At 48.3% G+C, this 27,628-nt stretch overlaps 1 protein-coding gene across 1 annotated transcript; it reads left to right on the top strand.

Annotated features, from left to right (window-relative positions):
* Positions 1 to 1,625: 1,625 nt before the first annotated feature.
* POFUT1 (protein O-fucosyltransferase 1) lies at positions 1,626 to 27,264 on the top strand. The gene is made up of 7 exons (XM_002918302.4): positions 1,626 to 1,758; positions 3,435 to 3,556; positions 8,062 to 8,244; positions 9,823 to 9,935; positions 18,777 to 18,969; positions 20,792 to 21,034; positions 23,505 to 27,264. The coding sequence occupies exons 1-7, from the start codon at positions 1,626 to 1,628 to the stop codon at positions 23,691 to 23,693; spliced, it is 1,176 nt and encodes a 391-aa protein (XP_002918348.3). The 3' UTR covers positions 23,694 to 27,264.
* Positions 27,265 to 27,628: the final 364 nt, after the last annotated feature.

The raw sequence follows: 27,628 nt of genomic DNA, 5'->3' as shown, positions 1-27,628 counted from the left end.
TGACCTGAGCACCAGAAACAAATCCAAATGACACACTGACTGGCTGGAAAACAGTGAGAAGGAAAGGGGGGAATGGGAAGAGCTGCCCCCCTCACTCCCTCCCTCACACACACTCCAGAGTGGTGGGAGAATTAAATTACAGGGAGGCCGGAGAGTCTCAATGACTTGCATCATTCCAAGAGACATCAAACAGGATTAACAGGGGTTGGATTTACTCTCGGGCTGCTAGTTCTTCTGTCACTGTAGATGGGCCCTCTTTGCAGTCCCTTTGATTCACTCTTTCCTCCCATTCCCGCTGCCTCTCACTCCTGAGGAGGCCTTGAGCAAACGGCTGCAACTCACTAGAGCCCCATTTTCATTATGAGGAAACCTGGTTGGACACCCCCAAGGACTCCCCCCACAATCGAGGAGCCTCCCTGTGGGGGGCAGGGTTAGGAATCCAAGGCCAGACTCTATCACAGTCCCATACTAACAGGTGGAAAAACATCAAGCCAGGAGACAGGCTACTCTTGCAGGTGAAAGCACCAACAACTCCCCCACACCAGTGGTCCCCTTATCTTCCACCTTACAGATCCCTTTCCCCCATCAAGCTGGGCCCAGAGCCTGGGACTGGATTTACAGGCAATAACCAGGTTCCTCAGGCAGCTTCTAGACCACTCCACTGTGTGGTGAGAAAGGTTCAATTCCCCTGGAGCTGGGAGAGACGGGACTGGACGCCTGCCAGAGAAGGGACAAAAATTTGGGGAGAAGTCTGGAGGAGGTCTCAGGGATGGGAAGGAAGGGAAAGTATGATAAAGAAACATTAGCAAGTTAACTGAGTCTCTAAGGGACCTCCCCCTCCCTCCCCCAAAAAGAAAGAGATGGGGGATTATAAGGGCTGGAGGATTCCAGCGGTTGAAGATAGTCAGAAGTGAATTCTCCGAATTTCAATAGTCTCAAAAGGGTAACCAGATGGATGATATATAAGGCTTGGGAGTATGGTCACTGAGGAGGGACTTATAAGTAGAGCTTACTGGGATTCTCCAAAACCAGGTATTTGACGGAAGCCTTAAAATGGGTTATGTGGCTCTGGAAAACGAAACAGAGAGTAAAAAGCGGAGTATTTGGAGCAGAAAAGGGGGTTATGTGAGTCCGGGTAGGCGTGTCTGAGGGGAGGGAGCAGGTGCAGCTTATCTGCGTCCCCCAGACCCGGATCCCTAGTAAGGTCAGTAGCGCGTTATCTGGGTCTCCAGGGAAACTGGGGGTCAAGAGTAGGGGACCCTCAGGGCTGAGTCTCCAGGTCTCGGTAAGGAGGGAACGAGTGGGGTTTCTTCCGGTCCCCCGACCCAGGTATCGGGTCCGCGGAGAGATTTCGTCACCCTGGGGCCTATCGGGGCCCGAATTGGCGTGGAGGGGGCCCCCGGTTGGGGGTGTGGGCGACCGCGCCGTGGGGCCCGAAATGAGAGGCGCCGCCGCTCCGGGTGCCGGGCGCGCGGGCGCAGCGAGACGGCCTCCCACCCCGCTCCCCGCCGTTCCCCGGGGCTCGCNCGCGGGCGGCGCGCGGGGACCGCCGGGAGCGGGGCGGACGCTCGCGCACCTCCTCTCCCCGCCTCCGCACCGCGGCGCGCTCGGGCTCCGGAGCCGTCATGGGCGCCGCCGCGTGGGCATTGTTGCCCGTGCTGCTGCGTGCGTCTCTCCTGCTGCTGATTCTGCCGCTCCCGGGGCTGCCCGCGGGCTCCTGGGACCCGGCCGGTTACCTGCTCTACTGCCCATGCATGGGTAAGGCCTCCCGAGCCGTCAGCTCAAATGGGGAAACTGAGGCCCAGAGAGGAGAAGGCCCTCTTCTGAGGCACCCAGAGATACCTTGGCATGTCCAGGAGAGAACCCCAGCGCGGGGCACGGCCTGCTCCTCGCCTCTCTGCCCCAGTTGCAACGGCCCTCAGGGGCCTCTCTATCCACCCTTCCATTTGGCAGATGAGGAAACTGAGGCTGGAAGAGGTTATGTGTCTTGTGCAAGGTCTAAGCCAGCCCACAGTTCAGTAAATGGAGTTAGTGGGGCAGGACTTGATGTCACTGACTCAACGTTGGCTCTGGACGATTCTTTCATCGTTCAACAAATATTTATCGGACCCCCCCCCCACCCTGTGCCCAGCCCTGTTTTCTGTTCAGGGGATACAGCAGTGGTAAGACAGAAAATGCCATTCCCTTGTAGAACCTTCCTTTTAGCTGGGAAAGATAGACGATAAAAGATACACACAATAGACAAAAGATATAGACAATAAAAGATAAAAAATAAGTAATTATACATAGTATCTTAGAAGAAGATGAACACTATGGGAAAATAAAATAGAGAAGAGTAAGGGAGAATCTAAAAGCTGCAATTTAAATGGGATGGTGGATCGTTACTGTAAAAGTCATTCCTTCTTAAAACCCTCCACACTCCAGAGCCTGATGATTTGGCCCTCTGCCCATCGTTACCACCACTCCCTTCTCTCCAGATCCTCCAGCCACAGCCACTCTTATTCCCTCTCTCTTCCTCACCCATTCCCAGGTCCTGAAACCTGTGCTATTCCCTCTGACTGGAACACCTTCCTCTTCACTTCTGCCAGGTCAACTTCTTCCCCTTCTTAGGTCTCAGCTTAAATGTCACCAGAAAGGGCTTTGCTGACTTCAACACAAATAATCTCCACCTTACTGCTATCACCAAACTTCTTCTATTTCTTCCTTGAAATTATCAGAATTTACCACTATATACTCGTTTACCACTATATACTTGTCTCTCTAGCTGGACTGTGAGTGCCTCGAAGGCAGAGACCTTATCCTTCTTGCTGAATCCTGTATTCCAGCACCAAGCAGAGAGGCTGGCACATTGCGGCCTCTCAGTATCTGTGAAATGAATGAATGGATGTCATGCTGGGGATAACGAAAAGAATCAGACAGGGTCCTTGCTCCTGAGGTATTCACAGGCTGAAGAAACAGCCAGTACAAAGGCCAGGAAGTGGGAAAGGACATTTGAGGAAAAGTGAAGAACCATAGATAGCTCCAATCCAAGGTGGGAGGCAGAGGAGGGGATCGAGTATAGCAGGGGGTTGATGAAAGGATTCCACTGAATGAGGCATTGGAGTTGCCCCTTCATGCACAGATGAGTGGAGACAGAGGTGGAAGGGCGCCCCTGGATGAGAGAACAACAGGAGCAAAGACATGCGGTCAGTATGGGAGGTGGAGAGCACATTTGAGAAATGGCAGGGAACCTGGAGCAGCTGAGGCAGAAGGGTAGGACCTGAGGGCCTTGAGTGTCAGACCTATGAGTCCAGACTTGATCCTATGCTGCCAGCTCCCCTGGCTCTCCTTGGTATCCTGGCCCTCCCCACCCCGGCCCCGCATCCTTTCCAAATCCTCCCTGCCCCATGCCCTCGATGCCCCAGGCCTCACCTCAACCACCGTATACCATCCAGGGCGCTTTGGGAACCAGGCTGATCACTTCTTGGGCTCCCTGGCTTTTGCAAAGCTGTTGAACCGCACCTTGGCTGTACCCCCTTGGATTGAGTACCAGCATCACAGGCCTCCCTTCACCAATGTGAGTACCTCCCACTGGCCTTAGCCCTTATCCATCCTACCCCAATCCTGCTTACCTCCTCTTGGCCCCAAGTCCTTCTCTGGGCTTTACCTCCTGCTCCTCTGAGCCTTCCCCAGTCCCTACCCCAAACTGTCTTCCCTGGGTTACTGGCTAACACTTATCCAGTGCCTTCTGTCTGCCAGGCACTGTTCTGAGCACTGCATGAGGACTAGCTCTTTTCTCCCTCATCACATTCCTGTGAGGAAATGGGTTTCAAGAGGTTAGGTAACTTGCTCAAGGTCACACAGCTTATGAGTAGTAGAGCTGGAACTCAAGCCCATGTCTGTCTGAGTCCAGAGCCTATGATCTGAACCTATAGCTCCATTTCCACCCCTGGTTGGTCCCATCCTCTGCTCATCCCATTAGTCAAAGGGCGATGGATGGTATTGTCAGTTTGAAGGAGAAACTGAGGCATGGGTTGGTTAATATTGTGTTCAAGGCCAAAAACCCAGGCAGTATGGCTGCAGAGCAGTCTTGCCCCATCATGGTGATACTCAAACTCCTCTAATTCCTTGTTTTTTCTTTGTGTCTTCCACTGATCCTATGTCTGTCTTTGTTCACACTGTATCCCCAGGGGCCTGTCAGTAGGAACTGAATTAATCTAATGAATTGACTTTAAAAGTTTTTAATAAACTTTAAAAAAGTCTATTTGTATGTACAAAAAATGTATTTCATTATTACAGCTTTTTCTCTGCATAAGTGGTATTATTATTATTATTATTATCATTATTATTATTATTATTATTATTTTACATGCCTATATTTAGAGAGGTTTTTATCATTTAAAGGTTAAAAGCCAGAGGACTTGAGATCATAGTTTGTCTTTGCCACTTAACTAGCCGTGTAGCCTGGACAGAGTCCTTGATCCCTTAGTGCTTCAGTTTTCCCATCTTTAAAAGAGGCCGGTAGTAACCATGGCTACCTCCCATAACACATTAGTGATTGAAGCATGCCTCGAACATTGTATGCCTCTCTCTTAGAATCAATAGTTCATCAATGCGAAGTTCTTAGATCATAGGAAGTCCTCAGTAACTGGGAGCCACTGATGTGCTGATTTTTTTTTTAAGATTTTATTTATTTATTTGACAGAGAGAGACAGCAAGAGAAAGAGCACAAGCAGTTGGAGCAGCAGAGGGAGAGGGAGAAGCAGGCTCTCCACTGAGCAGGGAGCCAGACCCGGGCGGGAGACAGACGCGTAATGACTGAGCCACCCAGGCGCCCCGATGTGCTGATTTTTTGCACTCACTGTTATAGTTTAGACATTGTTCGTCTCCCTCTGCCTTGTTTTCTTTCTCTTGCCTTGGCTTCTCAGCCAAGAATCTTTCTGAGTCTCTACTTCTTGCTTTCTATGGGTTACTCAACCCATCCCATTAGTCTCCCCTTCCCCTCTGGGACTGTTCTCACAGAGACCATGAGGGACCTCAGAATTGCCAAATATAGGGGTCATTTTTTAGTCTTCCAGCTATCCTCCTGGTGGCACCTGGACCTGTGAGCCTCTCATCCCTGCTCCCCTGTCTTCTAAGACACAGCCTGCTCCTACTTTAGCCCTGACCTCTCAGCATTTTCTCCTTTGTGCTATATTGGGGGCTTCTCTCTCTCCACCCACTGTTTAAATTTTGGTGTGCCTTGGGGCGCCTGGGTGGATCAGTCACTTAAGCGTCCAATTGTTGATTTTGGCTCAGATCATGATCTCATGGTTGTGAGATTGAGCCCCAACTTGGGGTCTGTGCTAGGCGTAGAGCCTGCTTAAGATTCTCTCTCTCAGGGTGCCTGGGTGGCTCAGTCGGTTAAGCGTCTGCCTTCGGCTCAGGTCATGATCCCAGAGTCTTGGGATTGAGCCTCGTGTCAGGCTCCCTGCTCAGCAGGGAGCCTGCTTCTCCCTCTCCCTCTGCCTGTTGCTCCCCCTCCTTACATGCTCTCTCTCTCTCTCTCAAATGAATAAAATTAGAAAAGAAAAGAAAAAAAGATTCTCTCTCTCTCCCTCTGCCCCTCCCACCACCCCCCAACCCTCTCCCGCACTTGTGTGCTCTCTCTCTCTCAAAAAATAAATAAAAATAAAAAATAAATGTTGGTGTGTCTCCTCTTTCTGTTTGCTTATTAGCTACAGACCTCAGATGAGTTATTTAGAGTCTGTCTGCCTGGGTTTCTCCGTAAGTAAGTTGGAGATGGTTGTATTCCTACCGCTTAGAATTAGCTGAGCAAGGCCATGAAATGTGATGCGTACAGCACCTGGCAGTAAGTCAGGACTCAATAAATATCAGTTGCTATTATTACCATTGTTTGCTTTGCTGTAAATTTCTGTTGAGTTTTGTGGCTTTCACTATTCTCCACATACCTCCCAATCTTTATCTGTGGCCCAGACTCTCCTCTGATCGTAAGCCTGTGTTTCTAATTCCTAAGCCCTTGAGTCTACTTGGATTTCCCAGAGATACCTCAAATTCACAAAAACAGAGCTGAACTTGGCATCTTTCCTTCTCAAACCTGTGTCACATCCTATATTCCCAGCCTTAGTTTATGTTACCTCCATTCACCTGTATACCAAGCCAGGAACCTAGAAGTCATCCTGAATGCCTCCCTTTACCTTCTGCTTCACCCTCCTTTACCTCTCCTATGCCGTCCATGCCTTGCATCTTCACTTGGACTTAGTGCTCAAAAGTACATGTTGAGTGAGTATTTGAACAAATAACAAGACCATTGCAATAGCCTCCTTATTCCTCTTCCTCCCCTAATCTTATTATCCATATGTTCTCTCCTCTGCCATCAGAGTGATCTTTCTAAAAGGCAAATCTCTTATCATTTCTGTTTAAAATCCTTCAGCGAGGGGAGCCTGGGTGGCGCAGTCTGTTAAGCATCCGACTCGTGGTCTCAGCTCAGTTTGTGACCTCAGGGTCATGAGATTGAGCCCCGTGTAAGGCTCTGTTCTCAACGTGGAGTCTGCTTGAGATTCTCCCTCTCCCGCTGCCCCTCCTGCTTGTGTCCTCTCTCTCTCTCTCTAAAAAATAAATAAATGAATCTTTAAAAAAATAAATAAAATCCTTCAACAAGACCTTGTTGCTAATAGTTAGATATCCCAAATTCTGTTTGTTGAAATGCCAGTGGGTCATGAGGGAAGAGGCAGTGGTTAAATCAGTTTGGGAAATTATATTCTCAATTCCCCATCCTCCTTGATGGGAGATTCAAAATACACGTTAGCATACTGAGAAGTCCTGTAGTAAAGAAATCAGCTTAATGCAGCATTTCCCGGGTCTGTTTAACTCTGGAGCCTTTTGGTTGCAGAACTCTTTATCCCCATGAACTAGTGGAACTTGCTTGGGAACCCTGACCTATTGGATAAAGTCAATTTTTATTCCATGGTGTTCTAAGAATTTTTTTTTTTTAATTAACTGCAGAGATCAATACAATCACTGTCCATGTACCCACAACTAGAGGTGATCATCATTAACATTTTCTCTTCTTTGCTTCATCTTTCTATTTTTAAGTAAAAGAAAAAAATATCACAGATGAGTTGTCAAAAGATAGACTCTCGTGGCTCCCGAGGCTAGTCTCACTCCCTCCTCCCAGCCCCAGAGGCAGCCACTGTAGTGAACGTAATGTCTTCAGTGTGACTCCCTTTGAGGTCTTTCTTGTACTTCTGCTGTGGCTCTGGGCATACCTATACCCATCTCCTGGTGCAAAGGGGAAGAGCTAGGGAAAATACACAGAGGTGGAAGGAACATTTTAAATTCTAGTAGATGCTGCAAGATTACATTCTAAAGTGGTTGTTGCAGAACTTACATTTCGACTACCAGCCATAGACAGCAGCCCCTGTTTCCCCACTTCCTTTCCAACAATTAAAGTTAAGCTTTTAGGGGCGCCTGGGTGGCTCAGTCGTTAAACATCTGCCTTCGGCTCAGGTCATGATCCCAGGGTCCTGGGATCGAGCCCTGCATTGGGCTCCCCGCTTGGAGGGAAGCCTGCCTCTCCCTCTCCCACGCCACCTGCTTGTGTTCCCTCTCTTGCTGTGTCTCTGTCAAATAAAATCTTAAAAAAAAAAAAGTTAAGCTTTTAAATCTTTGCTGGTGTAATAAGTGAGAAGTGGTCTTGTTATAATTGTGACTTGCTTTTTTCTAATTACTAGTGAGTTTGTACATCTTTTGAGTGTGTTGGCTCTGTGGGTTTTCTTTGCTCTGAGTTGTTCACTTCTATCCTTTGCTCACATTTCCCTTTACATCGTTTGTCTTTTTTCATCTAGATCAGCAAGCATTTTTGAACACAAAAGATGTTAGCTATTTCTTCGTTAGTTTGCAAATCAATTCTTCCAACCTTTTTCTCTTCTAGCTTTGGTGACCTTTTCCAAAAGTTTTTCATTGGCTTATAGTCTGAGCTGTCTGGGTCTTGGAGTGTATGGTTTTAACTGATGTTTTTAAAAGAGCCACTAGGATACTGAGGAGGGATCTCTGCCTCTCCTTTTGCATCTTTTCCTGTAGCTGCATGTGTCCTACCAGAAGTACTTCAAGCTGGAGCCCCTCCAGGCCTACCATCGAGTTATCAGCCTGGAAGACTTCATGGAGAAGCTGGCACCCACTCACTGGCCCCCTGAGAGGCGAGTGGCTTACTGCTTTGAGGTGGCAGCCCAGCGAAGCCCTGATAAGAAGACATGCCCCATGAAGGTGGGTCTGGGGGACCCTGTCGGCCTGTTGCAGGTCGTCTACGCCCTCGAGACACTGTGATAGCAAATGTGGGGAAAGGCACTAGAAGGGCTTAGCATAAGAAGGACAGAGATTTAAGTCCCATGTCTGACATTTGTCAGCAGTGTCACTTTGGGCAGAGGACCTTGGTTCCTCTGAGCCTTTATTTCTACCTGCAAAATAAAGACACCAATCCCTGCTCTGTCTCACTCATAGATGTCATGAGGGTCAGGTGCAAGAGTGCTTATAAACTGTAAAGTGCCACATGAGTAATAATAACTAATACTTTCTTTTTTTTCCAGACTGGGAGAGAGAGTGGGGGGAGGGACAGACGGAGAGGGAGGAGAGAGGGAATCTTAAGCAAGCTCTGCTAGCCTGATGACAGGGGGCTCGATCTCACAACCCTGAGATCATGACCTGAGCCAAAATCAAGTCGGACACTTAACTGGACTGAGCCACCCAGGTGCCCCAAGTAATAACTAATACTTCTGTGGCACTTACTATATGCCGGTACTACCTAAGAGCTTTACACATACTAACCCACTTAGTCTTCAAACTGCTTCATGAGGGAAGTAATATTAATATCCCCATTTTATAGAGAGGACGCTGAGTGCAACACAGAGTTTCAATATTTTGCCCAAGGTCATGTAGCAAATAAGCTAGGGTTCAACCCTATGTAATTTGGCTCCATTATCCACCCTCTTAACTTGTATACTTTCCTGCCTTTAAGCAGGTAAATAAGAAACGGTCATATTTTATCAGGAGAAATTTGTAATTTTCTGGCACTTTGGGAATAAGACAATCCCCAATATGTCTGTCTTTTTTTTTTTTTTTTTAAGGATTTTATTTATTTATTTGACAGAGATAGACAGCGAGAGAGGGAACACAAGCAGGGGGAGTGGGAGAGGAAGAAGCAGGCTCACAGCGGAGGAGCCCGATGTGGGGCTCGATCCCACAACGCCAGGATCACGCCCTGAGCCAAAGGCAGACGCCCAACTGCTGCGCCACCCAGGCGCCCCGACCCCCCAATATGTCTTTCAATGCTTACGCTAAAGTATAGGGTGGGTAGTTGAAAGAGCCATGAAATTTGAGGAAGGAGGCTTGGCTTACAGCCAGGACACTGCCCTCACTTGCTGTGTGACCTTGGACAAGGGTCTTACCCTGTCTGGGCCCCGGTTTCCATCTTGAAAATAAGGGTATAGTGTTAGCCGGTCTTGAAAGTCTCTGAAAGCTCTAGTCCAAGATCTAAAGCCCAAATCCAAGATCCACTTCCTTCTTCTACCCCCACCAGTGCTGCAGGGTCAGTGGGATGTGGGATGGCAGTCGGAAAGACTCCTTTAGACACTGTGGTGAACGTCTGCTGGAAACCAGACTGGAGGGCAGGCTGCTGTCCTCAGCCCCCAGCTCAGGACTTACAAAGTGACATTCCTATTGGCCATCCTATGAGATGTTCCAACCCAAGTCTAGTCCACCAGGGATCCCCCACCCAGAGTTCCTCGGCACATCCCCAGAGGGCTTTCCCTCCTTCTCAGTAAGTCTTTGATCTCTCTCTTTCTGTAGGAAGGAAATCCCTTTGGCCCATTTTGGGATCAGTTTCATGTGAGTTTCAACAAGTCTGAACTTTTTTCCGGCATTTCCTTCAGCGCCTCCTACAAAGACCAGTGGATCCAGAGGTACTTGAAGGGGGTAGTGTTGCTGGGTTTAGGGAAGGGGCATGGGGCCCCTGAGAATGCAGCACCTTCCTGGCCCTCTCCCCCCTCTACCACACCCTGATGTTTGCGACCAAAGGTGCAGCCATTCTGTCTGTTGAACTTGGGATCCTGTGTGATCTGTTCCCATCTTAACGCCTGACACGGTGGGACGTTGACCTGCCACAAGGTTGAGCAAGAGTTTATCGGCCGATAAAGGATGTCATAAAAAGAATATTGTGCAGTCACATGGGTCTCAATTTCCTCCTCTAGGCGTGAGAATCACTCCCCTGTTACCTTCCTCTTCACAAGGTGAAAATTGGAAGCAGCTTCTAGAGAAAAGCAACTTCAGGTGCAGACTGAGAAATGATGTCATCCTAATAATAATTGGATGTGCTTTATTAATTGCACTCCAGTAGGCCCTATTAAAAAAAATAGGTTAGCAGGGCACAGGCACAGGCTGTGAAATATTTATAGGGCGTCTGTCACATATGAGACATAGTGCTCAAAGGCCAGAGGTGATATATAAAAATGAGGAAGATCCAGCCTCAGCGTTCAGGGAGCCACAAGCTAGTCATAACGATGCTAAGGAACAGAGTGCACTTGCCTTGATGTGATAGCACGGCCAGAAGGAACGTGGGCTTGAAAGTCAGACGTGGGTTCAGGGCTGCAAGGAACATGTGAATTCATGCATGGTCATAGCCCTCGGCATTCCATAGACCAAGGATAGACTGATGTAGAGAAAGGAGTCCATGCTCAGGACTCAGCCCTGCCTCTTTCTCAGGAGACCCTGAGCAGCCTCTCCAGCTGTCCGGCTCGAATCTCCTCATGGTTGAATGGAAGGAGCCCAGTGGCGTCTGCCTCCTAGGGCTTAGAGCACATGGTTCATAGTAGGGGGCCAACCGATATTAGTTGTTAATATTATTATTCACGTGCTTTGTTTCATATGAGCCTTTGAGAAACTTCATGAAGTGGGTTTTATGATCGATTTCCATTTGGCAGTTAAGGAAACAGCTCAGTGAGGTAAGATAACTTGCCCAGGGTAACCCAGCTGTTGAGAGGGCAGCAGCAGGCTGAATGTAACTCTTTAACACGCTATGAAGCTGCTATTTATTTAGTGCCTACTGTGTACCAAACACTGTTCTAGGTTTTCATTTCACTGCCTAAGTCTTCTGAGGTGATAACTCATTGGATCCTTCCACAAGTCTGTGCAACAGGAGTTATTGTCTTCTCTGCTTTTCATATAGGGAAATTGAAGCTAAGAGGAGTGAAGTCACTTGCCCAAGGTCACACAGCTTGAAGTGGCAAAGCTAGGACTTGAACCCAGGCAATCTGATTCCAGAGCACCCATTCTTAGTCACTGTGGAGAATAGCTGTGCCTGTTACAGCTGCCCATTCCCGTTTGGGATTTCTGAGCTAATTCCAGCGCTCCTGACGATACTCGGTCGTGGCAGGTTTTGCTCCTTCCTCGTGGTTGATCGCAGATAGGGCATTCCCATTTGATCACCACCTTGCTTCCAGAAGACATAGTGCCATGAAGGACATAAACAGGTGATTGTGGTTGGAGGGCTGAGACCTTGTCTCAGTCAGCTCGGGCTACTATAACAAAATAGCACAGACTGGAGGCTAAAACAATGACACTTATTTCTCCTGCTTCTGGAGGCTGGGAAGTCCAAGATCAGGGTCCCAGCATGGTTCAGTTCTGGTGATCTTCTTTGCTTGCTGCCTTTTTTGCTGTGTCCTCACATGTTTGACAGAGCAGGCTTACTTACAAGGCACTAATCTTATCATGGGGGCTCTACCCTTATGACCTCAACTAAATTTTATTGCGTCCCAAATGCCCTACCTCCTAATATCATCACATTGAGGGTTGGGACCTCAGCTATGAATCAGAGGGGGCAGGAGGTGGAACACTAACATTCAGTCCACGAGAGACCTGAAGAGAAGGAGCCATGCATGGAAAAAGCTGGAGGGAAAGTTAGTCTTCTTGGCGGGGACATGGAGCACAGAGGCTCTGAGGCAGGAACAGGCTCGGTGTGCTGGAGGGACAGACAGAAGGCCAGTGTGGCTGGCATAGTGAGTGAGGAGGAGAATGGGGACTGTTCCATCATCTGTTGCTGCATAATAAACCAGTTTTGGAACGGCTCCCCAGTAGCGGGTAATTATTTCTCAGAGTTCCATGAGTTGACAGAGCTCAGTGAGGCAGTTCTTCTTCGTTTTCCATTTTCTTTCTAGAATCCCAGCGCACAAAGTTTCAGTCCATGCTAAACATCTAATTTCTTAGCATAAATACCTTTTAGAATACCCGCCACAGATTTAGTGGGAGATTTTTGAATTTTTAATAAAGAAGAGAATTACATTTACTCATAATCCACCTCCCCCCCTTCAAAAACACTCTTAGCAGCTTGATGTATATACTTCCGTCCTCCGGGTACTTTTGTACACATCTGTATACCTGTACAGATGAGCTTCCAGTGAAACTACTGTGTGTAGTTTGTAATCGAGGATTACTTAACTGTTCTTTTCTGAGGAGGAGTTAATATCAACATTTACCAGGTTAGTCAATATTGCTAGCAGGATCAGTTCTAAACATAAACACGAGATTTCAAAAAATGGTTACTGGGGTATATATGCGTATTTGGGCCGACGGAGCGTGTGTGTGTGTGCGTGTGCGTGTGCGTGCGAGATTTAGTTATTTTGTAACCACTGTTTTAAGTGTACATTCAGTAGCATTAAGTGCTGTGCCGTGCTATGTGCAGCTGCCACCACCGTCTGTCTCCAGAACATTTTTATCACCCCAGAACCTCTGTACCCATTAAACAACTACTCGCCATTCTTCCATGCCCCCCACCCCATCCCTCTGTTCAACTTTTCTGTCTCTGAATTTGCCTATTCTAGGGCTCATATAAGTGGAATTATGTGATATTAGTCTTTTTGTGTCTGGCTTATTTCACTTAGCATAATGTCTTCGGGTCTCATCTGGGTTGGGGTATGTATCAAAATTTTAGTCCTTTTCAGGCTGAATAGTTCGTTATGTGCACAGACCACATTTTGTGTGTCTGTTCATCTGTTTATGGATACTTGGGGTCACTGGGTACTCCTTGCTTTTGGTCTCCTGTGGTTGCAGTCAGCTGTCAGCGGGGCTGGAGTCTGGAAGCCCGGCTGGGCTGCGTGTCCAAGAGGGCTCGCTCATGGCTAGCCGGTAATGCTGGCTGTCATCGGGGAGCTCAGCTGGGTCAGTTGGTTGGTGTGAGCATGCACGGTCTCTCCATGTGGCTTGAACTTCTGACAGCCTATCAGCCAAGTTCTGACAGGGCACCACCAGGGAGTGAATGTTTCAAGAGACGGGAAGTAGAATCCGCTGGCTCCTAAAGCCTGGGCCTGGTGACTGAGACAGTGTCACATCTGCTGCGTGCCATTGGGAGGGGACATAGAGTCCACCTAACGAGAGGAGATTGGAAGAATTAATCTGCCATACAGGCGAGGAACTTGGAGAAGAAGTGGGCAGGGGTCAGAGTGCACAGGGCTTTGTAGGCCCTGGCGAAGCAGGCTGATAAGAAGCCTGAGTGCTTTGTAGGAGTGAGGCGGAGAGTGTATATATTCTAAACATTTTCTTAAATAGCAGACGCTTGCTATAGAAAGTTGTCCTTTGGGGGCGGGGGTATGGGTGTAGGGAGAATGGCATTCGAAAGGGTCAGGCTCTTCCCCGGCTCACTGTATGACGGGGTAGATTGCTTCCCTTCTCTGGCCAGCATTCCATCTGTAAAGTGAAGGGGGTGAGCAAGGTCCATGGTTTCCATACTGTTCCTCAGAGTTCTTGATAAGGGCCTCTGGTGCCACAAGGCTGGCAACACAGGGCCAGCGTGGAGGGGCTCAGGTCCCTTCCCCCACTGCCTTTAACCAGTAATCCTCTTATATATCAAGTAAAAGTTTGGATGGCCACAGGTCTAGGTATACCAGGCTTAATTTAAGCTACACGTTACAGAAAACCCCAAATAACAGCAGATTAAGAAGCTAGAAATGTGTTGTTTTCTGAAGTAAGGGAAGTACTGAGGTACACAACCCACCACTCGACGGCAGCTCCGTCGTGTTGTCAGGATTCAGTCTCCCAGCTCCGCCTAGCCGGCCCAGTACCGGCTTTTATCCTCAGTGTCCCCTCACAGGGCTGATGAAGCTTTAGCGGTTACAGCCTTGCCCCAGGCAGCCGGAAGGAAAAAAGGGCAGAAGGGGGGCACAGCCTCACCTTCTTAAGGAACCTTTCTAGAAGTCCCATGTAACCCTCTTGCATCCCGTTGGCTGGTTCTTACACACGTGGCCATACCTTAGCTGCAAGAAGTACAGAGAAATCTCTTTATTTGGGGCTGCCATGTGTCCAGCTAATTCTAGGAGAAGGGGATAAGAGGTGTTTCTTCCCCACTAGGTGATTTCTGAGAATCCTTCTAGCTCTGCTGCTTCTGAGTCTGTGAATACCCTGGCAGACGTTTGATTCAGCAGATACTGATTGCACATCAAATGTTGAAAGACCACGGACCATCATGCTGAACCATTCTTGTGGCATGAAGGTAACAGGTATTTGGAGCTCTTAGGAAATTCTATCACCATCATCATTGTTCTATTGCATGAAACCCACTGCAACTTTTTAGAAATTCAACTTTATGTCTTAGAGACTTGGCCACATTGACCGTGTTAACTTCCCTTGAAGTTTTCCATTTTGCACAGTAAACACAGCAGCGCTGCAGTGGGCACGCCCCTTTCTTCACACCCAACCCAAACACCTCGTTCTGCAAACACCTCCCAACCCTCTAAGCCCAGCTGCCACTCCCAAGCCTTGGCTCCTGCGGGAGGGCTTCCTGTCCCACTTCTCCTTTGCTGCCTTCTGCACATTGATGTGCTCGACAACCGTCTTCCCTGCTGGGCCATCAGCCCTTGCTATTATTGTGCTCTCAGGCTGCAGCCTTCCTCAGAGGCCATAAACAGGCAACATGTAATTGGCAGGGCTGGGACCAGACTGAGACCCGAAGGATGAGGAGCCATCCCTGCAAAGAGCAGTAGACAAAGGTAGTCCTTCCTGACAGGGACATTGAGAGCAAGGTCCTGCCGCCTTCCTGTCCCTTTGCACTCAGTATGTTGTTCATCCACTGTCCGACATACGGACTCTGGGCACATCGGGGGATGCTGTTCATAGAGAAACCCCAGCTGGGTGGAGGAATCTCAGTAGCGGAGGGGTGGTGGGGAAGAACCCCAGGGGTCCCCTGTACCCAGCAGCAAGAGCATATGCCGTTTTCAGCTGGACAGTGACCAGGCTATGGGCCTGACCTATGGCACTCAGGGGCAGGTAGAGCTGGTTAAGCTTTCTTTCCAAACAACACTCTCCTCTGTCATTGGGAGTAAAAGAGCACATCAGTCTGAGTCTCTTGATGCTCCTCAGGTCTGAGCTGATGTCCCAGTGGGGCAGCCATGTGCCAATCCAGATCTAGGGGGAGGGGCTGGACATTCCAGATCTAGAATTCACCAAGGGTCAGCTGCAGATTCTCTCCAAGAGCTCAGAGAGCACTCAGTTCCTGATTTCTCCTAGTCTTCCACTGCCCGGGAGATCACAAACTCTGGCTTTCTCCTCTTGAAACCTTATGAGGTGACATCGGAAAGGAGTTTGGCTGAGGGCCTGGTGGTAGTGGGTGTTTAGCTCTTATGTGCTTCTTCCTCTGACCCCTGACAACCTGGCCTGGTCTTTCTGGTAAGACCCCTGAATCCTTCGCATTCCCTCAATCATTCGTTCTAAAAATATTGATTGTCCCCATTGTGTGTTGAGGCCTGTGCTAGGGACTACAGATCAGAACACACAGACTTCGCTTTTGAGGGCCCCACTGATGGCAGTGGGGGAGCTGGGAGTGAGGTGCATAGTTAAGAACACAGCTTCTGGAGCAGACTGCCTGGATTCACATCCCAGCTCCACCAGTTCCTGGTTGCATGACCATGGGCGTGTTACTTAACCTTTCTGTGCCTCGATTTCTTCATCTGTAAAAGGAGAATAACAGTAGTGCTTACCTCACAGGGCTCTTGTGAGAACCAAATGAGTTCATACACGTAAAGCAAGTAGAACGTTGCCTGTCACATGATAAGGCTCGATACATGATTCACATACATGTACATACAAGATTATTATAATGAAATGAGTGTTATGTAGAGCCAGGATGTCAGCGAACACTTTCTTGTTGCTTCCTTGACACAAGCCCTGGACCAGTGTGTGTGGGAATTGTGGCGAGCTTCCGGAACGGCCCAGGCCCCTACCCTCGTGGGCTGATGGTTGAGCAAGGAAGACACTTGTCGAGCACATCAGTGTGCGGAAGGCAGCAGAGAAGTGGGACAGGGAGCCCTCCCGCGGGAGCCGAGGCTTGGGAGTGGCAGTTGGGCTTGGAGGGTTGGGAGGTGTTTGGCTTGGGTGTGAAGAAAGGGGCGTGCCCACTGCAGAATGGAAAACTTAAAGAGAAGCTAACATGGTCATCGTGGCCAAGTCTCTAAAACATAAAGTTGAATTTCTAAATAGTTGCAGCGGGTTTCATGCAGTAGGACAATGATGGTGATAGTCAGAATTTCTTAAGAGCTTTCAGAGCGCCAAGTACTGTTCTAAATGCTTTGTTCATATTAATCCATTTAATCTTCTCAAGGGGCGCAGAGTTAGGAACTGTTATTAGCTCTATTATACAGATAAGGGAACTGCTGCACAGAATGGGTAAGTCATCTGCCCAAGTTAATAGGCGGCATAGTCAACATTAGCACAAGGCCATCTGTCTCGACAGCCTGGGCCTTTACCATTACAGTGTGTGAAAAGCACACAGAATAATACCTTTTTGTACAAATAGTAAAAATGTAGTCATGCATAAAGCCACAGAATCTTCTGGGAAGAGGAAGTAAAGGAGGGAAAGATGACAGGATAGACCTTTTATTTGTATCTCTTTTTTAAAAAATCTGAAACACTGCGAAGTATTAATATCTGCTAATTTGGGTCATGTGTATGTGGGTTGTAAAGTTATTTTCTGTATTTTCTTGTATGCTTTGAAAATAACTTTTCATTGAAATTTTTATTGGGGTAATTGTAGATTCAGATGTTGTAAGAAATAATACAAAGGCAAGAAAGAAAGAAAGGAAGGAAGGAAAGAAAGAAAAGAAAAGAAAAGAAAGAATACAAAGAGGTCCCAGATACCCTTTACCCAGTTCCGCCCAATGCTGGCATTTTGCAAAACTCTGGTACAGTATCACAACCAGGATGTTGACATTGATACAATCCACCCATCGTATTCAGATTGTCCCAGTATTACTTGTACTCACTTGCACGTGTGTGTATGTATTTAGGTCTGTTTGATTTTACACACATGTAGGTTTGTGTATCCACCACCACAGTCAAAATACCCAAACACTTCTAACCGCACACGGATCCTCTGTGACCAGTATATAACTACACCCATGTCCTTAATCATGCATGTGCACACACAAACACACACACGTGCCCACACACCTTAGCTCCCCAACAACCACTAACCTCTTCTCCACTTCTGTTCTCTTCTCCATTATGTCATTTCAAAAATGTTATATAAATGCAATCATACAGTACATAAGATTGAGGGCTTGGCTTCTCTCGCTCTGCATAGCTCCCTTGAGATCATCCCACGTTGTCGCCTGTCTCAGTAGTTTGTTCCTTGCTATTGCTGTGTCAGATTCCGTGGTGGGATACACCACGATTTGGTTAGCTGTTCACTTCTTGGACATTAGAGCTATTTCCAGTTTGGGGTTATTATGAACCAAGCTGCTCTGAACATTCGTTTACTCGTTCACGTGTAAAAATAGGTTTTTTTTTCCTTTGGGATAAATGTCCAAGAGTACAATTGCTGGGGCATATGGTAGCTGCATTTTAGTTTTACAAGAAACTGCCAAACCATTTGCCAGAGTGGCTATGCCGATTTCATAATTTTAAGAAAAAGTTTTTGGCTGACAGAGGGAAGGAAGTCCAGGTCAAGGCAAGAAGCATACAGAGATCTGGAGCTTGAAAGTGCATTCGAGTTGATGGAACCACCAGGATGTTTCGTGTTGCTAGGACAGACCCTGGATTTAGCTGAAGAGGGAGCACGGGCTCGCTCCTCACTCATTCAGTCAACAAATATTCACTGAGCTTTTACTGCCAGACACTGTCCTAGGCACATGGAGGCACTGCCTTCGGAAGTCTGTGTGTAGCAGGAAAGACAGGGTGAAATAATTACAAGGTGCGTCGTGTACAAGGGGGAAGGAGAGCCTTCGGCACGGACCATGCCTGTCTTGTTCTCCCCTGGGCCCCAGCACATAGTAGGCAGTCAACAAATATATGTTAAATGTTGAGTGAATGGCCTCACCCAGTGTACACATTGCCTGTGAGCCTGACCTGTCCACCGCCCTCTGGAAGCTGCTGCCTGTCCCAGTCCTGCCATGTGGGTAAAAGGGCAGAGGTGCGGTCCAGACACCCCACCCCAGAGTGAATTACCACACCACAGACTGGAAGCCAGCATGACGTACAAAAGGTTGGAATGCTCTACTGTAAATTTTTAATTGTTAAGCAAGCAAAGAGGGTTGTAAATTCCGTGCGGCGGGACAGTATTGTATATTGTGCCTGTTGTCGCCGCCACGGTTCCTTATCAGCCTATTGGAGTTTCTCAGCCTCTCGTGCTTCTTGCATGTTAGAGGGGCCCCTCTGCAGGGTCTCTGGGGCATGGCGCAACACCATGCTTTGTCCTGTGGGGCACCGGCCAGGCTGTCTCTGTGTCCTCTGTCTGACTTCCCCTTGTTCCATCTCATGCCTAGATTTTCTCCAAAGGAGCATCCAGTGCTCGCCCTGCCAGGAGCCCCGGCCCAGTTCCCCGTCCTGGAGGAGCACAGGCCGCTCCAGAAGTACATGGTATGGTCAGACGAGATGGTGAGGACGGGAGAGGCCCACATCCGCACCCACCTCATCCGGCCCTACGTGGGCATTCACCTGCGCATTGGCTCCGACTGGGTAATTTCTCCTTTCCTGTCAGGGCTGGCTTGGACATGTCCCTGCTTAGGGCCCATGCCTGTGGGTGTTGAACCCTGAACCCACTGCACCAAGTCCCAGCCAGGACAGAGAGGTCTCACTCAGCCAAGTCCATGGGGACTTGATCCTGCCTTAGACACATGAGAATTGTGGCTCCAAAGTGTTTCCTTGCCAGCCCTCATTTTAACAATTGCCATTTTCGTCCTTATTTTGCAGATGGATAAATAAACATCAAGCTGGACTCTAAGTCAGGCAGCAAGCCAGAGAGAGACCCACAGCCCAGGAGTCCTGTGGTCCAGCTTAGTGTTTAGCCAGTAGACTCTTTGTTGAAAAACAGGCTCTGGAGATTGGGTGGGGCTCCCAAGAAAAGAAGATGTCATTCTCCAAATTCAGAGGCTGCTTAAATGTGCAGAAACCTCATTAGATTATCTTCTGTGTAAAAATAACAAGAAAAATGTAGGCAGTCTCCTTAATTTACATAAGAAGATATATGTATGTATGTACGTAAGTTAGAAATGCTCATTGTTGAAGACTTTTAAAATACTGCAAAGGATAGAAATTAGATCAAAATTCACTCAGAGTCAATCAAGGAGGTTGACCCTTGAACAACATGGGTTTGAACCGTGTGGGTCCCCTAACATGCTGACGAGGTTTTACAGTGAGGTGCTGTATGTGGGTTTTCTTTTCCTTATGATTTTCTTAGTAACTTTTTCTTGTTTCTAGCTTCCTTTATTGTAAGAATATAGTATGTGATACATATAACATACAGAATATGTGTTTATCAACTGTTCGTGTTCTCAGTAAGGCTTTTGGTCTACAGTAGGCTATTAGTAGCTAAGTTTTGGGGAAGTAAAAAATTATATGCAGGTTTTTGACTACATGGGGTAGGGGATGGCAGCCCCTATGCCCTGTGTTTTTCAAGGTCAACTGTAGTCACACATTTACACAATTGTCTCCCTTCCTGCCTTGACTCCCTTCCTGCCTTCCTTCTATAAAGAAAAGAGCCAGGCTCAGAATATCTTGGCCCAGAATATCTTGTGAGTGGTTTCAGCCAAACCTTTAAGAAACAGTTTCCACCTATACATGCTTAGAACATAAAAAGATGTAAGATGCTATTTTTTATAAAGCGAGCATGACACTAAACCAAACTAAGATAAGGTCAGTTCAGAAGAGTGGAGCTCATTCTCACAAACACAGATGCACAGACCCTAAGTAGAATATCAGCAGGTAAACTCCAATAGCATATTAAAGAGCATATGACGTAAGTAAACTGTATCCCAGGCATGAAATGAAATTCACTCTATTAGCACCCAAAGAGGAAAAATCATATAATCATCTCAATAGAGGCCAAGAAAGCATTCGATAAAAGTCAACACTCATTCATGATTTGGAAAAAAAAAACCAACCTCTTAACCAACTGGGAATTGAAGGGACCCACCTTAACTTGATAAAGCCTATCTCTCCGAAACCCACAGCAAACATGTACTTCACAGGAACTATCAGCAGTATTCCCACTGAAGTCAGAAATCAGATAAGGCTGCCCATTATCACCACCACAGTTCAGAATTCTACTGGAGGTCACAGATAATACAGTAAGACTAAGAAAAAAATATTTCATAAAAAGCCAATATGCCACTACACAGAAACAGCCGCTGTTACTGTCTTGATACATTTCCCTCTTCCCTCAATACTTTTGTAAAAAACATAGTTGAGCTTTTGGATGGGTTTTTCCACTTAGTGGCTCTTGCTTCTGGGGTCCCGGGCCAGCTGCTGTCTTGAACCCTGTCCCCCCACGACCCCACAGAAGAATGCCTGTGCCATGCTGAAGGATGGGACGGCGGGCTCGCACTTCATGGCCTCCCCGCAGTGTGTGGGCTCTAGCCGCAGCGCGGCCGCCCCTCTCACCACGACGATGTGCCTGCCTGACCTGAAGGAGATCAGACGGGCTGTGCAGCTCTGGGTGGGCGCGCTGAGCGCCCAGTCGGTCTACATCGCCACGGACTCTGAGAGTTACGCGCCTGAGATCCAAGAGCTCTTCAAAGGGAAGGTGTGTGTGGTCCCGGCGGGGGCGGAGGGGGAAGGGAATCGAAGAAAGCTCCAGGGTGGTCCCACCACTCCCTCTACATGCTTCATGTCCTCCCGACACTTAGCCGTGCACTTCTGCTCCGGTTCCCATCCTTCCTTCCAACCCCGGCCCTAACACCTTGGCACATTCTCTCCAGTTTGCCCTGTACTCTTGTAGCTAATGTGTCCCTACTGCAGCTGTCACAGCATTTTATCGCATCTGCTCTGGGGGCACTGTCTAGTCTTCATGAGGCCAGGAACACAGCCCGCTTCCCAAGAGTTGGGGCTCCTTAAAGGCAGAGTCCAAGGCTGACTCACTGCTGTATTCCTCGGCATCTGGGGGCCTTGTCCTCGCCAATGTCTAGGACAGAGCCTAACAACAGTAGACGCTCAGTAACTGTCGAGTAAGGACGTAAAGAGTGGGCCCTTGGGAGAAATTCAGTGTAGCAGAGATTAAGGGCCTAGACTCTGGAGCCAGAGAACATGGGCGCTACTCACTGTGCCGTCTTGTGCAAGTGACTTGAGCTCTCTCTGCTTCTGTTTCCTCTTCTGTAAAGTCGGATGGGAGCAGTCCTGTCTTACTAGGTGGTTGTGAAGATCAGATATGAAGGAACTAAAACAGTTCCAGGACAAAACAAGTCCTCATTAATGTTAGCAGTCACTGATAGTAGGAGTAGGTGATTGACAAACAAAGGGAAGGCTCTTTTGTCCTTAGTAAATGCTTAAGGAAGTGGTGAACAGTAAATATTCAGTGTGTGAATAAAGAGTGGATGTGTTTGGTACTGTATCAGTGGAGAGTAGGTAATAAGTAAGTATGTATCGATAAAATGACTGAATTCATGGTAGGCATTCAGTAAGATTTCGTAGAATGAATGAAAGCCCTAAATGCTTGCACAGACCTTTAAGGGTTTGCGTTCTAGCAGTGTGAACCCTTGGCTTTATGTGAGGGGCCCCTTCCCCCTTTTACCCCAGACACGGGCTGGAAGCCCTGACTTGTAGAGAAGGAGTTGAAGCCGTGTATGCTGGCCTCCCTCCCACCCACCCACTCTATAGAAGACCATCACAGCTGGGAGCCCTCGGGACCCCTCTGATCGAGCCCCTGCTGTAGCTGAGGAAACCAAAGCCCCAAGAAGGGATAGAATTTACCCAAGAAGTCTCAGAGCTAATTATAGTGGGCATGACACAGAGCGGGTAAGTTTCAGAGCGTGGGCGGAATTGCTCGGGGATTTTGGCCATGATTAAACTGGTATTATTTCTTTGCTACCATCCACATAGCAGGATGATGATTTTTGTTACGTCAGAAATCTCTGTGTGACAGCAAAGCACTTTCAGCCCCAGCTCTACCCACACCCCCACCTCTGTACTAAGTTGAAGCATTTGGAGAGTCCCAGGGAGTTTTTTTGTGAGTTTTTAGAGTTGATATATTTGTTACACCTTGAGCCTCTTGTCATTTTCTATTTCCTGTTCCTGTGCCACTGTTCTTACCCTTCCCTGTTCCTCAGCCCCTTTGTCCATGGGTTCAGAGCCCACCCTTGCTCCTCATTTAAAGCTGGGACCCTGCTGGGCTGGGGATACTGATAAGTAAGATACTGATAAGTAAGCCCTGTAAAGCTCCCAGTCTAGACTCAGGAAAAGAGACTTTGCACAGAACTCTAATATATGCTGCAGGAGAGGTCCAGGAGCTCGAGTAGGGGCAGGGCCTCACTCATTCACTTGTCCGGTCAGTAGATGTTTATTGAGGCAGCCCCAGCCAGCAGTGACCAGAAGAATGCCACAGCCCTAACCCCATCAGGTGCAGGGGATAGATATTAATCAGTGGAAACGACAAACTGAGATGTGTGCTCCAAAGTAAAGGAACGTTGTTCTGGGAGAATGCGGAGCAGAGGACTCTGACCTAGATCGGGGTCCACAGAGGTGAGACTGGAGCTGCAGAGTCAGGATTAAGTAAGAACCAGACAAAAAGATGAGCACCCTGAACAGAGGGGGAGTGCATGCAAAGGTCCTGAGGCAGGAGGCAGCCTAGTGGGTAGTGGCTGGAGCTCAAGAGGAGATGGGGAGAATATGAGAAGTGGAGAGGTGACTTGAACAGGGCTTTGTAGGCCCCATTCAAGACTTGCCATCCTCATCTGAAGAGCAGTAGGGCACCATTTAAGAGCATTCAGCTTAGGGTGCCTGGGTGGCTCAGTCAGTTAAGTGTCTGCCTTTGGCTCAGGTCATGATCCCAGGGTCTTGGGATCAAGCCCCACATAGGGCTCCCTGTTCATCAGGGAGCCTGCTTCTCCCTCCCTCTGCCTTTCCCCAGCCCCCAGGCAATACTGCTGCCAGAATGCCAGACCCCGACTTTTGTGTCTGTCACTTCTGCACGAGGGTGGGCGGGAAGCTGAGACTTGGCTGCAGGCCTTGGCCGAACTGGTCACCACCCTGGTGAAAACGTTCTGCCCTTCCTCCTGCAGGTTAAGGTGGTGAGCCTGAAGCCTGAAGTGGCCCAGATCGACCTGTACATCCTTGGCCAAGCTGACCACTTTATTGGCAACTGTGTCTCCTCCTTCACTGCCTTCGTGAAGAGGGAACGGGACCTCCAGGGGAGGCCGTCCTCTTTCTTCGGCATGGACAAGCCCCCTCAGCTGCGGGATGAGTTCTGATCCTGGCTGGAGCAATCGCCAGTCTGAGCTGGTTCTGCTTGCCAGGCCTGGCAGCCAGCAGTGTTTGCAGCATTGATTCCCAAGAGTATAAGCTCTTCTGTTCCCCTGCCAGAGACAGAAGAGCACAGGGACTTCTGGAGGAGAAGGACTCCATCTCCCAGGGCACAGGGCTTTCAGGCTCCTGGAGCCGGAGCATCTCCCCTCCCTGTGTGCCTCCTGCTGCTTCTCTTGTGTGTGGGAATTTCGCACACTGCCAAAGCAGTCCAGCCTCTGTCTTTTGGTCTGCCCTGCTCTGAGCAGCCTGGGGGGCTAATCTCTTCAGCAATTTTTTATATAGAGAGAAACAGAGATTCTCATAGTTTTGATACAAGATCATGATTACCCAAGAACTCTCCCTCATTTTTTAAAAATTAGTGACTGTCATTAGCATAGATACCTAAAGTGACCTTGAATGAGGATGAGGCCGTGGTAGAGTGGTTGTAATGACCCTTTTTCCAGATGACCCAAAGTAGCTCCTAGACCAGGCCAGAGCCATCTCCCCGGCCTGGCCAGAGCCATTGTCAGCCTGTCTTTGAGGCCATGTCCTGGGTTCGGGGCATGAGCACTTGTCTCCACTGTAAACACTATGCAAATAGAAGTTAGTGATCAGGATACTGTGCGGCGATCCGCTCCGCAGACACTGAGTCCTGCCCCCACAGCACATTCCAAGCAAGGAGTAAGTGCTGTCGAGCACGACCGACCATCGTGGTATTGCTGTCAGAGTCTCCTAGTGGCTGGTGACCTGCCACAAACCTGGCTCCGTTGAGATCTTGGAGCACCGGGGGCCAGGGCTGGATGGCCTGGTGGCATCCTTCTGAAGGCTGCCCTACCCCCTTTCATCTGTCTCCCAAGGGGCCTGGTTATAGAATTTTACCATTAAGTTGCTGTCCAAGGCCTGTCCCCCCAGCCTCCCTCCTGGGCCTGGAACCCTCAGGCTGTATTCTCATTAGGGCATGTATGCTAAGCCTCTGACCAGATGGGAGTTGCCCCTGACCCAGAAGCCATCAGATTGCCAGTCTGCCTCTTCCCATCCAGTGGAATCTCTGCCAACCCCATGAGGCTTAAGTCATGATTTTCTCTGTCTCTCAGATGCTAGAGTTGTGATAATCCATGACTCCTAAGAGTCTGTGGTGTTTTCGCCTTGTGGTTCTGAAATTCATGTCCAACACCTGCTGGTCTCTTCCCTACCATGTGGCTTCCCTTGGCCTTCGATCCTAAGAAGGTGGAAGAAACTGATGAGAGCCAGTTCCAGAGCTCCACGCAGGGCTTCCCCCTCAGATTACCTTTGGGAAGAAACACTGTCTCTGTCGAGGCCGACCGGGCCAGTGGTTGCAGAGCAATAAGGATCTCAAACACTAAAGGTGGCATTTGCTGCTTAGACCTGTTGCCCAACTTGAGGCGGAGAAACGAGAAAGGGCTTTTGTGTTTTCCCTCTTGGGAAAACAGTAGAATGTTCTAAATCCTGGGTGGACTCTGAGAGATAGCTTGTCTGTCCAGACTTGTTCATGAGCTTCGTTCAGAGGTGCAGGAGCCTATGCACCCCTGGCTCCATGGGGTCGTTGGGCAGGAGGGGCTCACTGGCTGCTTTTGTTGGCTGAATTCATTTGCCGATCACAGGCTCACACTAGGCACATGCTTTAGAGTCTGGGGCTCTAACGGGCCGTCCAGACCACTTTGATTAGCATCGGCCGTGGTAACAGCTGTGTTTCTGGACAAGAGGGTGCCGGGGTTGTAGTCAGATTCAGTTGTATTCCATAGGTAAGCACTTTGCTCCTCTTTGACCCAGTTGCCTCACCTATGAAAATGGTGATAAAACCGACAGGGTTGTTGAAAGGCTCCCATCAGATAAAGCAGGTGTGAGAGCGCTTCGTAAACTGGAAAGAGCCAAAGGCACGTACACAGCTGCTGATTAATTTGACGGCCTCTTGTCGCATACCTACTCTGTGCCCGGCACTGTGCTTGTTAGGTGCTTTATGGGAACTGAGTCCCGCCTCCAGCCCTGGGGAGTAGGAGCTGTTAATATCTTTCTCCTTCTGCACAGGGAAAAACGAACGCTCAGAAAATTCTCATAATTTTCTTAAGGCCACATAGCTGGCGGTGGTAAGCCAGCATCTGACCTCCCAAAGCCATTACCGTTAGCCGCACACCTTACTGCCACCAGTTCACAGGATGCACTGTGTGTAGACCTCGGGTGGGAGAACGATCAGCCACTTTAGTTCCTACTGGGCTCCTGCTACGTATGGGTCTGTCACTGCCAGGAGGTTTGGGGGAAGGAGAATCACCCAGGAAAGAAAGCCCGCATGAAGCTTACAGTTCTTTTGGGTAGTTATTTAGTCCACCATTCTTTCATTCAAATCTGCTGTGTGCCCGGCACCATGCTAGGTACAAGGATTGCAGAGAATCAGACAGAAAGCCTTTGTTCTCAAGGGATTTGTATTGTAGTAAGTATAGGACACAAGGAACAAATGTATCAGGGAAGGTATTGACTAACCGCTAAGAAGAAAAATAAAGGGTATGGGGGAGTTGAGAGAGGGAGCAATGCTGTTTTGGATGAGGAGTTCAGGTAAGGCCTCTCTGAGGAGTCACCAGGAGGAAGGAAGGGGCCACTCATTCAGATACCTGGAGGCAGCACATTCCAGGCAGAGGAAACAGCAGGTGCAAAGGTCCTGAAGCTGGAGTGAGTGAGTGAAACATGTCAGGGAAGCCAGCATGGTTGGAGTAGCCAGAGCAGGCAAGGTCCCATATCCTGGAGGGCAGTAGTAAAGGCAAGACTTTTACTGGGACAAATGGGAAGCCTTTGCAGGATTCTGAATGGAGGAGGGTCATGATCTGTTTACACTTTGAAGGACCCCCCAGCTGCCACATGGAAAAAAGATGGGAGGTGTAGAAGCGGGGAGACCAGTGCAGGGCTGATGCAGGGATGCAGGCTGGACAGTGGGCCTCGGGCAAAGATCATTGCATTGAGTGGGAAGTGGGCAGATTCTGGATATATAAAATTATTTTTAAAGTTCACACTTTTTATTCTTTTAAGATGTTATTTTTAAGTAATCTCTACACCCTACGTGGGGCTCAAACTTAGAACCCCGAGATCAAGAGTCAAATGTGACTGAGCCAGCCAGGCGCCCCATTAAATTTCAATCTTTTTTTTAAGATAGGAGTCTTTGTATAGTTTTAATCATGCAGTGTATACAATTTAATGTCTTCTTTTTCACTTAATAGTGTATCACCTTTTCCGTGTTGGTACATGGCCTGAGTAAATATTTTTAATGACAAGATTCCTTTGAGGAGTGTCCCACAGTTTATTGTCCTATTAGGAGAACTTAGTATGTTCCAAATTTTTCACTGTTATTATTTTAATAATATTTTTTTTGCACATTTTTTCCTGTATCTAAAATGTTCATTAAGATAAATTCCCAGAAATGGATTTTAGGTCAAAGACGTAAAGATAAAAAATTTTTATTATGAAAAAATTCAAATCTACATAAAAATTGTGAATAATAAAATGAACTCCCAGCTTCAACAATCCTCAGCATTTTACCAGTCTTGTTTCATTTACCTCTCCACCCCTAAGTCCACATGCTAGAGTCTTTTATAGAAAATCTGAATGTTTTAAAAGAAGCGCCAATAGAATTTGCTGACCCACTGAATGGAAGCTAGGAGGGAAACAGGGAAATCCAGGATGCTCTAAGGTTTAGGGCCCAAGCAATGGGAGGGAGTTGTCCCCGACTTGCAGACTTTGAAGGTGGGCCACCTTCCTCCAAGTTCCAGGTGCTAATGGTGGCCCAAGCAGTGTTTCTCAGAGGTGGTCTCCAGAGGTTCCTTGGAAAGCTGGTTGACAAGGCAGATTCCAGGGACCCCCGCCACCCGGAGACTCAGAATGTTTTGTAGGTAGTGCC

The sequence above is a fragment of the Ailuropoda melanoleuca genome, chromosome 13 (assembly GCF_002007445.2).
Source record: "Ailuropoda melanoleuca isolate Jingjing chromosome 13, ASM200744v2, whole genome shotgun sequence".
In the NCBI taxonomy this organism is placed as follows: domain Eukaryota; kingdom Metazoa; phylum Chordata; class Mammalia; order Carnivora; family Ursidae; genus Ailuropoda; species Ailuropoda melanoleuca.
Note: the sequence above shows the minus strand (reverse complement) of the source record. Positions and strands in the feature narration are given on the sequence as shown.

Coding starts and splice junctions, on each gene's coding strand:
- POFUT1 (XM_002918302.4), top strand. CDS start 1,626: ATGGGCGCCGCCGCGTGGGCATTGTTGCCCGTGCTGCTGCGTGCGTCT. Junction 3,557..8,061: donor ACAGGCCTCCCTTCACCAAT/GTGAGTACCTCC, acceptor CTTTTCCTGTAG/CTGCATGTGTCCTACCAGAA. Junction 18,970..20,791: donor TGCGCATTGGCTCCGACTGG/GTAATTTCTCCT, acceptor ACGACCCCACAG/AAGAATGCCTGTGCCATGCT.